General features: G+C 53.2%; 2 protein-coding genes across 6 annotated transcripts in view; both read right to left on the bottom strand.

Moving 5' to 3' along the window:
• The window catches only part of LOC308572280 (histone H4), a 72023-nt gene that overhangs the window by 12646 nt on the left and 46236 nt on the right, over positions 1-13141 (bottom strand). The gene's annotated exons all lie outside the window — the stretch shown is intronic.
• The window catches only part of PER1 (period circadian regulator 1), a 36272-nt gene that overhangs the window by 4432 nt on the left and 18699 nt on the right, over positions 1-13141 (bottom strand). For all 5 annotated transcript variants that reach the window (XM_081167704.1, XM_081167702.1, XM_081167703.1 and 2 more), the window contains 14 exons: positions 11586-11728; positions 10603-10681; positions 10104-10210; positions 9763-9916; positions 9248-9356; positions 8989-9120; positions 8299-8407; positions 7843-7999; positions 6928-7055; positions 6233-6436; positions 3445-3696; positions 2590-3326; positions 1367-1544; positions 258-450 (listed from right to left, as the gene is read on the bottom strand). In XM_081167704.1, the coding sequence (XP_081023830.1) occupies positions 258-450; positions 1367-1544; positions 2590-3326; positions 3445-3696; positions 6233-6436; positions 6928-7055; positions 7843-7999; positions 8299-8407; positions 8989-9120; positions 9248-9356; positions 9763-9916; positions 10104-10210; positions 10603-10681; positions 11586-11728 (2682 nt within the window). The remainder of the gene's footprint in view (positions 1-257; positions 451-1366; positions 1545-2589; positions 3327-3444; positions 3697-6232; positions 6437-6927; positions 7056-7842; positions 8000-8298; positions 8408-8988; positions 9121-9247; positions 9357-9762; positions 9917-10103; positions 10211-10602; positions 10682-11585; positions 11729-13141) is intronic.

The raw sequence follows: 13141 nt of genomic DNA on the forward strand, positions 1-13141 counted from the left end.
GTCTCTTCTCCCACTGCTTCGGGTATTAAACTACCCATGAAAACAAAACACAAAAGCCAGCTCTCTTTCATTGGCACTCGCAACAACCCTGCCCCACTGAGTACCCTCCTCTGCTGGGGTGAAGGGATTCTGGGTCAAGAGACAACCAGCAGCACAAGGCCTGGAAGGGAAGTGCCCACTATCGGCAGTGGCAGCCTGGCAACCTCCATGGCGAGACGGGAAAGGGGATCTGCCTGGGAGCAGCTCAGCCTCCTCACCTGGCAGGGAGCTGGTAGGTCATCATGACCTTGTCGTCGGTGTTGGCCATCAGCAGCCAGATGGGGTCCTGCAGGACGTACTTGATGAAGTGCTCGTTGTCTTCCACCTCCGCCCGCTTCTTGCCCCGCAGGTCGTTCTCGGAGGAGTCAATGCTTCCAAAGTACTTGCTGGTGCTGCTGCTCTTGCTGCACGCTGGGAGAGAAGAAAAGCCGGTCAAGACACAATCAGGAACCCCAAAAGGAGCGTCAACACCTGTGACCAATTGGGCCGCCATGCCACTCGGGAGCTCTCAAACCCTCACATTGGGGACGTGCTAAGAATATCGCCATGCAAGGTGGAGGAGGCACCATTTTCTCCTTCGAGGACAAGTGTAGGGACCCAGAGAACCTTCTGCCTTCATGCTCAGCTCAACAGCCCTGCTCCTCCCATCCACCAGCACTGAAGGGCTGGCGCTCAGTGTCTGCTCTACTTGCAAGATGTCCCAAGTTCAAGCCCTGGCATCTCCAGGGCTGGGAGAGACTCCCTGCCTGAAACCCTGGACAGCCAATGGTCAGGGGAAGCAGCAGTCAGCTAGACAGACCAATGGCCAGACATGGTATAAGGCAAGTTCCTGTGCTGAGGACTTCCCAATAGCATATAACTGGCCTGGGTAAACAGGGATGTTCTTTGATTCCTCCTGGAAGTTGGTAGTGAGAGAGGACGAACTACCATAATCAGAGGCAAGTGTGCCTCCAAATACCAGTCTCTGCGGATCACAAGTGTGAGAAGGCCACTGTGCTCATCCTGCTCAGTGGCAGAGCTTGTGCCTGGTGCGCAGGGGATCCTGGGTTAAATGGTATCGCCAGGTAATACCCCACCCGAAACCCCACAGAGCCACCCACCGCCGTCAGGTGTTGTGTAGACCGTTTCCCAAGCCAGCTGTTTAGGACTACAATCCTCACCATCCCTAACCACTGGGTCCTACTAGCTAGGGATGATGGGAAGTATAGTCTAACAACAGCAGGAGACCCCAATTTGGGAAATCTTGGTGGAGACAATACTGAGCCAGTTCACAGAGAAAGCCTCACTCCATCACACCCACACCACACGCCGGAGGAGTGAGACTTACTGGTGCCGCTGGCGGAGGTGCTGCCTCTGTTGGAGCCGGATCCCATGGAGCCGGAGGCCGAGCCACTTCCGGAGGCAGCCGACCCCGTGCCGGAGCGGGAGTCCTCCTGCAGGAGCAGGTCCAGGAGGTCGCTGGAGCTGGAGAGCGCATCGTTGTTGGAGGAGTCGTGCGCTTCTGCCTGCAAGGGGCGGAAGAGGCAGGGGAGCAGGAGAGTTAGGTCAGAGGCCCAAAGCAGGAAGGTCCTTGCCTCAACAGCTCTCACACCCTTTCCAACCTCACTATTCCATTAGCCACCACAGGAGAGAGAGCGTGCACAGCACAGCCAGATAAGACTTTTAGAGGCCCAAAGCACTTAAAACATATCTAATTCAAAATGTAAGCAATGGGGTGGAAAGAAAGGAGGCTGCCTGATCCAATCAGCCCATTCATCCATTTAACTCAGTACTGACTACACTGACCAGCAGCCGCTCTCCAGGGCTTCAGGCAGGAAATGTTCCCAACCTGAGCTGGAGATGCTGCTGGGGGTTGAACCCGGGTCCTTCTGCTTGGAGATTCCCAAGAGGAACCAAGCTGCCCCTCTGATCCTCCAGTTTGTGTGAAGCCCCTGGTGGGTAGTGAAGAAGAGGTGAGGTTGCGAGGAATGAGCCCCGCAGCCATGGGGGAAAGGGCAGGAGAGATCCAGGAATTTGTGGCGTCGTTCTCTGACCTCAGTTGCAAGGAGAAAGTTTGTTGTTCTTATTGAACGCATTCCAGGGCTCCCAGATTTCAATGCTTTGTGGGAGAGGAACCTCTGCTCCTTCATCTGAAGACCCCCCCTCTGACTTTCTCTCTCAAAAAAATCCCAACCCCAGCAGTTTCCTCAGTTCTCTCAAGTGGAAAGATGATGAACACCTGGATTTTGCGGTGTGGAGAGCCAGCGTGGCGCAGTGTCGGAATAAGACCTGGGAGACCAGGGTCCAAACCCCCACTTGTCCAATAAAGGTCACTGGGTGACCTTGGGAGTCAGTGCCACTGCCTCCAAGCCTAGCCTGCCTCACAGGGTAATTGTGAAGATGAAAGGGGGAGAATTATGGGAGTCACACCTTGAGCTCCTTAGAGGAAAGGTGGGATGTAAGTGAAATAACATAAATTAAAAATCAATAAATGTTGGGTCGTTTGCCCTTCCCAAAGGGCCCGACAGTGCCCCAGGGGAGAAAGCCAGCCCCCAGTCCCTTGGGACTCACCATGCACGCTTCTTTCTGAGTGCTGAGTTCCTTCGCCAGGCTCTGCCCGCCCGTCACCACAGCCCAGTCGGTGGTGGCCCCAGCTGGCCCTGTTTGGTTTCCACCAGCGGCCTCCTGACGGTCGCAGAGCTTGGGCATCTCCTCCATCTGAAGCAAGTTGAGCTGCAGCGGGGAGCTGCAGCGCGACTCAAAGAGAGGCGACTCAGGCCGCTCGGGCTGACTCAGTGAGTGTGGGGTGGAGGAGCGTGACGGGGCCTGCGTGCCCGTCTCAGGGACGACGACGGGCATGCTCCCTGGCTGAGGGGCGAAGGGGAACACAGGGGGTGCGGCGAAGTAGGGCTGCGGGGGCATGGGGCCGTGCATCTGGGGGAAGACGTAGTTGGGCAGCACGAGCGCCATCATGGGGGTGACCAGCGGGGCGGGAAACTGGGGGGCAGCCAGGGTGCTCTGGGAGGGCTCAGTGACTGGGGGCGCGGCCGGCCGCGGGGGGAAGACGGGGATGGGGTAGGTGGGCATGACAGCTGGGTACGGCATGGCGGAAAGGCTGGCTTGGGAGTTGCCAGAGGGGGGCCAGGAGGAGGAGCTGGGGGCGCAGGGCAGCTGGGGAGGGGAGATGGAGCTCTGCGGGGAGCTGGTACTTTCCGCCAGCCTGTTCTGCTTGACACGCTTGGCTTTCGACTTCCGGCTCCGACCGCGGCAGCCTGGGCCTCGGGACGCCTGGCGGGGACCTTTGTGCCCTGCGGAACAAGGAAAAGGCAGGGTGAGGACAAGGGGACACCATTTCTCTTTCTTTCCCCCCCTTTTCTACCGCTTCCTCCTCCACCTCCTCCTCCCAGTCCTGCCCACCAGGCTTACCTCGCTCGTTGGCATGGGGTCCCGCCTGGCGCAGCTCCTGCCAGCTCAGCCCCGAGTGCGAGTTGAAGACGTGCAGCTGGCTGAGGTCCTTGAAGTGGGTGAGGAAGGCCTGCTCCTCCTTCTGGGTGTGGATGGACAGGACTTCTTTAGTCAGCCCCACTTTGCGGTACTGCGCCTCCCGGTCAGGGGTGACGCTGGGCACGGGGGCAGGGGGGGTCGCGCTGGGCGCTGCCTCCTCCATCATCACGATATCTGCAAGAGGAGAACAAAAAAAAAGGGGGGGGGAGAACCAGGTTAGCCCATCACAACTGCCTTCTCCCCGTGTGAGGTTTTTCTTTTCCCCAGCACATATCTGTATTTATGTGTTCTCATTATTCCTATCTCCCATTTCTTTAGACCAACCCCTCCAAACACACACACACTAACAGACACAAGTCATCTTTTTCTACCATCACCTCAGGGCATGCTGGGAATAAGTCCCTCTGCTTTTGCATTTTAATCTGCAACAAAAAGCTTGGGTCCTAATTTTACCCTGCCCAGCCCCAGCTGAGCTCTAGGTCACAGGGGCTGCTGCATTATTACTAAGCTTTCATATGAATTTGCCACATATTAAGGAAATAAATTGTGGGGAAAGGAGGTTAGAATCTTCTTTGATGTAAGAGGGCTATAAATCCAGCTGCCAGCCACTCTCTGTGGCTTCTAAACAGGTTAAGCGGGGGGAGAAAAGCTGCAACTTTTGCGTTGGTTTTTTGGGGAGGCAGGGCGACTAATTTCTATAGAGAATTTGACAAGTTGGAGAAAAGTGCATCAAAGGAGGAGAAAGGATGGTTAAGACACTGTCCCTACTTAAACCTTCCTTGGTTTAAACACTATAAAGGTTTGCCAGCTGAACACCAGCTGGAGTGGGCAACATCTACCTAGATATCTATCCACACAGAAGCACATGTTGAATCATGCACAGAATTATTACTATAATATACACACACATACACACACTGTCTGAACATTTATGCCTGCAGGAGAGTCCTGTATAACCTGGAAGCTTGGATGCACTGAAGACAAGATGGCCTCAGAAACAGGGTTCTGCCTGACAGCCCTGCATTTCCTATTCCAAGATTCTTGTGTGGTTTCCAGGAATGAATTGCCGCCTTGCTGTTTAGGAGGTGAAAGCATTTGCCTCTGAAATGCTCATCCAGGGACAGTTTCTAGAGATCCCATGAAAGGATCCCTGCAAGACATGCTCCTCCTGGGGATTATGTCAGAAAGCCCAGATGTTGATTGAATTAGTAGAATCCTGAGTTGGAAGGGGCCACAAGGTTCTGGAGCACCCTTCTTGCAATGCAGGAATCTTTTTGTCCAATGTGGGGCTTGAACCCACGACCATGAGATCAAGGATCTCGTGCTCCACCGACTGAGCTGTCCCAGCTAGTGAAAAGGAATCAACTGGCCTCAGAAGGAGGGGTGCACCGTCATGGGTAATGTGCCCCCCCTTCCACAGGGGAGTGAAACCTGAGGTCTCATGGAGTGGCCCCTTCCTGCCTGACCCTAAAGCCTCACCTGTCGTGCAAGGTAAAAAAGCAGACTGGACCACTACAATGATGTGAGGTGACTGGTGGGTCAGATGTGAGCAAAAGGCGGGGAGGGATCTGTGCAATGACAATGCCAAGCACAAGTCCTATCCACATGCTGCAAATTTTGCAGGAAAGCTGGCAAGGAAACTGCCTGAACCCTACTAGAAAGAGACATGTTTGGAGGGTGGGGAGGGAATGCTCTCCCTTCCTGAGGCTAGCTTAGATGAAACTTGCAAAGGCCTTGCCTGCCTCTCTCGTCTCTTCAGCTGCCCCCCAAGCGCAAAGAACAAGCCATCTTGCGCAAGACTGACAGGAGAGCCAGCAGTGGGGTGTGAGGTGCCTGACAAGATGGACACCAAACTACGGAAGTGAAAGGAGCCTGGGATTTCTCCAGAGGTTGTCTTGCCAAATGGTGGCTGCTTGCAAGAGCAGAAATCTAAATGTAGGAGCGTTAAGAGGCTGCCTTCTACTGAGTCAGACTACTGGGTCCAGCTAGCTTTGTACTGTCCACGCTGACTGGAAGTGCTCTTTCTCAACTCTACTTGGATAATCCACTGGAGAGTGAACCTGGGGCCTTGGGCTTCCGAGGCAGATGGCCCTTTGGGGGTCACCCAGATAAAGCCTTTCTGCTGCTCTCCTGGTAATGTTGCAGGCTCCTGCGCAAGCAAAAATGAAGGCTGGCTGCAGAAAAAGAAGAAAGAGCAGCCGACTAAAGCAGAGGAAGGCAAGAACCAGCACCAGCACCATCAAGTTTGTGGCCAGCAAAAGTCAGCAGAAGGCGGCACTCGTTGCTTGATTTTGCAATCCAGCTGCCGACTCTCTAGCTCTAAATGGAAGGTTAGCCTTCCTGTCTCGAATCTGCACCAGGCCAGCTAATCAAGCCCTCTCATCGTTGCTGCCGACTGGCCAGAAGCTCCCAAGCAGGGGGAGAAGAAGAGGAAGAAGCGGGGACGTGGTCCTGCTTTTTTTAACACATGGGGTCTAGGCTGGCCTTCTTTTACACAGCTGCATTTGCAAAACGGCTGCCGGAGGGACCCCAATAGCCTACTACGCACCATGTGAAGACAACCCTCCTTCGAACCTGCTTGCCAGCCCCGCGGAAGCAGAGTCAAGCTGTAAGCAAAGGAACAGCACACCTCCAGTTCCAGCCCCCCGCCCCCCAGCAACCCTCCACCGCCGCCCCCCCCCAAGAAAAACACGGTGTCCACCTCCCATACCCGACTCGGGGGGCTTCTTGTCTCCCACGTGGACGATGGTACTGCTGAAGCTACACTGACTGGTCACAGAGACCACGCTCTCGGCTTTGCTAGGCAAGGCCAGCGGAGTGAGTGGGCCTCCCACCACAGCAGCTGCTGCCGTCCCAGGTTCCTCTAGGCTCTTGGACTGGCTCTCCGGGGTCGGCAGTATTTCCTCCGGCGCATCTGTTCAAAGAGACAACGGTGGGTTAGCATGGTGGTGGGGCGGCAGCATGGAGTGAGGGGGCAGGGAGGGGGCAGGGAGGGGGCCGGGGGGTCCAAGACTGCCGACCGGCATGACCACAAGAGGACGTCAAGATGCCGAAGGGCTCATCAGCCCGGCTGGGGTCTCGCCACGAACGGAGAGAGGGGGGGAAAAAGAGATCACGAGGGATCTGGAACGCCAAGGCCAGCATCCAACAAGGGGGGTGGGAAGTTTCAAGCTTCCTGGAGGACAGACCTGCAGACCCTGCAATTGCTACACACACACACAGACACACACACACCCCTCCACCCCCTGTACCTCACACAGTATCCATGATTCCATACAAACATGAACTTGGTACAGGAAGAGGAGGAGGGGCATCAACCTGTACACTTGGCAAGCAGGGTGGAAACTGATACCTCAGGAAAACAGGGGAGGGGGAAGTAGAGGAAAGAAAGGAGGGGAGAATCACCTTTGCTTAGAGAGGCCAGCTCCTTGCCTGCCTTCTGCTTGTCGTCATCGGAATTTGAGGATGTGGTGTAAGAGGAAGAGCCGCATTTTCGCTTCACGCGGCTTGGAATGTTGCAACTCTCCAGATACCTGTTGAGGGAGAAGAGAAAGGCAGGAAACTAAGATTAACAGAGATGAAAAACCCATTATCATTATTGTAATTATTACTAGGGGGGTAAGGAAGAGAAAACTCGGGAAAGGACTCCACACCACTAGGAGTGGCGATCTGAAAACACAGTGCTTTGTTGGTCTCAAACTACAGGAGGAGACACAAAGTAAGGAGCTTCAGAGAACACTTAAACAGATAGCACTTAAAAAATGAATCTGTGACGAGTTCTATGAAATCTATGAAAGGTTGCATGAGCACCAATGAGGGGAGAAATCCGTAACATCATTTCACCTACTCTGCATCTCAACCTAATGCAGTGCAATCTTCCTAGTCATGTCTATTCAGAAGTAAGACCCGCTACATTCAACGGGGCTTACTCTCAGGTAAGTGGTAGTTGAGGCTGCAGTCTAAGAAGCAGTGTTGCCCTTTCTTAAATAACCAAAGAGCAAAATACTCCTCCCAGGAAACACATTCCCGTTCTGGTGGTGAACTGACTCTGAAGGGCTCAGCTATTTCCATTTCATTTGCTTTTTAGGATTTTTTAAGCAAGTTATCCTGCTCTTCAGCCACTAAGGTGCCCCAAGCACCCTACAGATCCCTGTTCTCAGGCTCACAATCTAAAAAATAAATGTACACACACAAAAGGAAAATAAACAGAGAGGGAGGAGGAAATAAGCAAACTCATGTAAAAGTCCTTTGTTCTGGGAACATTCGCTGCCTTGTACATTGCTCTTTCATGGTTGTGGCTCCCCAGCAGACCTCGCTCACCTTATGATGCCATCCAGGCAGTTGATCTGCTGGTATGAATAGTTGGAAGGCTCCTTCCTGACTGATTCCTCAGAGGTGGCTGCCTTTGCTGGCCTCCTCTCCAAGTCCCTCAGGGTCTCCAGAGGCTGCCTGCTGCAGCTGACTGGTGCTTTGAGAGCTAGAAAGGGGTGGAGGAGAGACACAGAGCAGGTTACAACCCACAGAAGGAGAGCAAACTTTGTTCCCAAGCCACACCAGAACATGCTTGTCCCAGCGCGGAGAGGCCCTGCCAATGGAAACTGCCCCTCCCTCAATTCACACCCCCTCCCCGCTAGAAATGGGCCAAGACAGAGGGAAGAAACCTCAAAAGTCCTTTGGCCAAATCCACAACAATGAGGCCAGGTGAGTGAGGTCAGCAGGCCTCCAGGTGGGAACGATGAGCAGGAAGAAGGGGCAGGGGCCAGTCAACCATCTCACCTGGCCGGGAATGCTTGGCAGGCTGGGGCTTGACTCGGGATTCAATGAAGACCTGCTGGCCCTGGTTCTTCACCATATGCACATCCTTGCAGATCTCCTGGAAGGTCATCTGGGATCAAGAGGGAAGCAGAGTCAGCCCCAAAGCTCTCCTCTCCAAGGGAGAAGCCTCTACAGAACCCTTCCTAGAGCAGCTTTCTCCAACCTGATGCCCTCCAAGTGTTTTGGATGCTAACTCTCATCAGCCCCAGCTGAAGCCCAAAGTACCAGGAGGGCACGAGGCTACGGAAGTCTGACCTAGGGCAGTGTTTCTCAGCAGCCAGAGGCGCATGCCCAAACCGCAACCTCACCCAGTAAAAAAGCCAAAGGATTTCAATCCAGTTGAAAGAGAGCCAGGTTTGAAGGGGTGTGTGGGATCTCTACATTAGCTAAAAGGCAGCGTGGGTTTTTAAAGGCTGAGAAACACTGGCCTAAAGAGTAGATTTCTCTCTCTGTGAGACTTTCAAACTCTCTGAGAGGGTATGTAAAAATCTGCCACCAGGTAAGCCATTATGAAGATGCCCATTTTACAGGTGGGAGCAGAGAGGGAGATTTGCCAGGTGGACGTGGAAATGGAAGCATTGCATGAATTTTAAGACAACCTCCATCAGTGGACACTCCCCCCCCCTAAAAAAAATGCATTTCTAAACTCACCGGCCGAGCAGCTTGCGCCTCCTCATTGGGGATGCCGTTGCTGTCGCTGGAGGAGGCGATGCTCAGGAACTGCTCGTGGGAAGCGTTGCTGCCCATGCTGCAGAGGCCCATGGAGCCATTGCTATGGACGGGCTGCAGAGCGGAGGAAAGAGAGGAGGGTTGGAATATGAGAGGAAGAGGAGGCAGAGTTCACAAGGAAGGTAGGAAGGAAGGAAGGAAGGAGGGGGGGCAAGTGGGGTGAGAAGAGGGAGCTCTTTACCTGCAGCAGGAGTCGGTGGATCTGCTCTGAGAGCTCCTGGATGTCTAGCTCCACAGGCTTCGCCTTCTGAGCTTTGGGGGCTGTGAAGACGTCCTCGTTGAGGGGGCCCCTGGAGAGAGCATGGGAGGCGAGAACAGAGTTAGTGAGATGTATGCTTCCCTCAAGAGGTGGGAGCTTCCAGGCCATTTCCCTCCTCCCCAGAATCCGCCTCTTTTCCTGTCTTATCCTCTGATTACGAGCCATCGCCTCTTCCAGACCCATCACTCTGCTTCCCACTCCTCCCCACTGGAGGTTCTCCTGCGGTGCCTTCTGCCTTCGCCCCCTTTCCCCCCGTGTTCCTGTGGCCAGCGGAGTCTCCCCCATTTCGGTCAACTGCACCCCACTCCTCCTGCTCCTCTCATTTCTCCTGGAATGATTAAGCCTCTGCTATTTTTATTTTATTTTATGAAAATGAACAGAGAAATAAGCAAACAGACCCTGCCCATCCATACAGGCTGAGAGCTCTGGCTACTTACGTCCGCACTTTATGCCTGCCCATGATGAAAGAGACTTTGCGGCTCCAGGGGTTGACGAAGCTGGACCAGCTGGTGTCGATGGTGACGTACTCCCCATTGCGGGTGCAGAAGCGTATGGGTGAGTGGTCAAAGGGCTGGCCGCCATACTGGAGAACTGGGAAGGAAGGAGGGGAGGATGAGAGGCGGGAGAGCAACCACAGCCCCCTATAGGCTAGCAAGACACTACGCACACAGGCTTTTAATTGGATCTGAAAGCTTCAATTGGCTTGAAACTTCCAATCAGGTTTTTTTAAAAAAGAAAAACCTCCCCCTGCCATTCTCTCCTTTATTTTGGTACTCACTCTTCTTGTGTATCGCCAGCATAAGAGGCCGGTCCTCTGGGTGCAGGTAGAAGAGGACAGGGGACCCAATGAGGTCCTGGGGGAGGTAGCCTAGAAGAGGGGCAGCTCTGAAAACAAAGAAAGCAAGGAGGGGTCACGAGGGGTCAGTGGGAAAAGGCTGAACATTGCAGAGGTTATAGGCATCATCCAACTCTGAAGAACTGGTACTGTTCTTGTAACCCCAGAGAAAAATAAAACCAAAGGTGCAGAGTGCATAGCTAAGCTGACGAGATGGACGGCCAAGTCAAATCCTCCTCCTCCTGGCCTGTGAAGGCGCCACCCACACAGATGATGGAAGTTTTGGGTCCATGCTCAGCACTGCAGGCACATGCTCACAGAGGACAAGTCTCACTCACAGGAGGGAAGGCCTGGCACCTCTTTCCAGGGACTCGTCTTCCTCCCCACACACCCCTCCGCAAAATACCACCCCATCTCCATTTTTTAAATCCCAGTTCCTTACCGCTCATCCACATCCTGAAATAAGCAGCTGGGGGTATGTCTAGTAGTGAAGATTCTCTTATCAGGAGGGATTCTGGGAGCTTGAAGAGAAAAGCATAGGATAATTCAGATGAGCTTTTTGGAAGATGAGTGGCATTCCCTGTCCTATGGGTACGCAAAACCTGCCTCTTTTAAATTCCAAAATGAAATTCTCCACTTTGCATTTCCATACTCCATGGAAAATGTGCTGCTTGGGTATCCTGGCTTTTCTAAACAATTTAAGTGGCTTCAGGGGGGAAACTGACATGCAACCTTCTAGGTCACGGGCAGGTTAACGACAGCTTGGCATTTTGCACGCACAACACAATTGCTTTTCTCCCGCTGTCCTGGTATTGGTGATAACAGGAGCATATGCACTGTTTGAGAAGAGGAGGAAACTGGACCTGTATGCTCATGCAATCCTAGGAAGAGGCTTGTTTGGCATTTTCTATGTTTCACATAGAACAGAGCAGCTAGGCCATTCGCACAGCTACATGCCCTATTTTACTCTCCAACCCACTTCTTCACACAGCTGAGGAAGATCTGGATTTAAGCACACAGTTCTGCTGCCCAAACTGGGAGGAGCAGAATTTAAAGCTTGCATGCATACAAAACTTGTGTGCCATGATATGCACCTCTCTTCAAACAGGTTTTCAAAGGGGGTAAACTAAATTTTGCTCAGGATGCTGAGAGTTTAAGCAGCAGGCGAGAGATGCTCATTCCCAGCGTGGAGGAAAAGCACAAGGAAGGCCCATGTGACTAGATGCTAAGAGGGTCCCTGCTTCCCAAGCACCTTCAGCCCAACCTCTGTTGCCATCGTGTGGCCAGACACGGTAGCGCATGGTGCAATTTAATTTGTGGGATGGATTCCTAACACCACCAGCAAAATGGGGCACAGAGACATGGCATGGGCGCTGCAGAGGCTGCCTGCAGGCCCTGCTCTCTCCCGCCTGGACACCCCCTTACCTTCGTAGCCCGAGTGGATGCGCTCGGCAATGAGCAGGCAGCAGGGCTGTCCCTCGGCGCTGTCCGAGTCCTGCACTTTGGTCAAGTAAGGCGTGAGCCGGAAGGGGTAGTAGTGCAGCCCGCGACCACTCTCGTAGCCTCCGCTGAGAAACAAATGCCTGCAATAAGACCAGAGGCCAGAGGAGACCAGGACGACCAGGAGGGAGCAGAACAGCGGCAGCCGTGACGGGGCCAGAGGTGGGGAACCTTGCAGGTGCCACCATGTCCCTCCTGCCCACCTGTCACCCATGTCACACCTGGGGGAGGGGGGTCCCCCCTTCTCTCACCAGCTGACTAGAGGAGGGATTTTTTCCCTCTCTCCTCAGGTGGGGCATATTCTTTCTGCACTTTATTTTCTAAATCGATTTTTTTCCCCCTGGAAAAGTTTAAGCATCCAGTAAAATCCATAGCCCCGTAGCCACCTTGCGGTGGAAGTGGCAAAGCCATTTCACAGATGGGAAAACACAGGCAGGGAAAAGGACTTGCCCAAGGCTGCCCTGCAAAGCCCATATGCAGCTGAAAACTGACCAGCACTGTTTAAATTTCTAGGTTGCCCCAAGTGATGCTCAAGATGGCTTAGCAAGTAATAAAGTAGTGCAATCAAGAGGAAAGGGTTTAAAAAGATATAGTGAACTGGCCACCCTAGAATCCTGCTTGGCACTCCGGTCCCAGAATGCACTGAACCCAGCACAACACACAGCTAGCCATCCAGACATTTTAAAAGGTGTTGCTGTCAAAACATATTGGCATATACATACAAATAAATACAAACAGTGACACAGGCTTTCCTGCTGCACAACACACTCCTTGCTTGTGGCTCACTGGTTTGGGTCTAACTCTGAAAGCGTGTGCGGAGCAAGGGACTGGAGTGGGTAGATGCAAAATTCTCTCCCCCCCCCCACCCATCCAAAGCAAACTGCATCCTTCTCCCTTTGAAAGGGGGATATAGGCCAGCCCACGAGCACATTAAATGAGTTGAAACCTGCCAAGGAACACAGTCATTCTTCAGGCTAAGCAAGGAGACACAGACATGTGAGGCCAACCACGTGATTCACACACGTCAAATTGTAGGGAGAACACCACTTGGGGTGGAGGGTAAAAACACAGACACACATAGAGGATGAAATGGGAGCCCTGAGCCTTGCTCCACATGGCTGAAAAGGGCACTGTTCTCTTGCTCTCCTATTTGGTGAGATTTTAAAAAGCCACCCTTTCTGTCCCCTCAGCCCTCAGGAAAGCCTGGGGATTAAAATGATTGGGGGGGGGCAGTGTTCTCTCTCCAACTTTGAAAAATTCAAATGCTGCGATCTTCAAAACACAAGAGGCACAGGTCCTGGTTCTTTTGGGCACACCTGAAGGTTGGTTTGTTGCCACATCAGATTTGTGCCACTAGTACAAGCAACCTCTGCCAATTTAAATACACCTCAGGACCCAGATTGCCTACACTTTCAAGGGGGACTATAAGAAGGCAACACTGCTCAAACTAGAAACTGTTTACCCTGGGGAAAAGACAGCAA

Source organism: Podarcis bocagei (assembly GCF_964188305.1).
Source record: "Podarcis bocagei genome assembly, chromosome: 13".
In the NCBI taxonomy this organism is placed as follows: domain Eukaryota; kingdom Metazoa; phylum Chordata; class Lepidosauria; order Squamata; family Lacertidae; genus Podarcis; species Podarcis bocagei.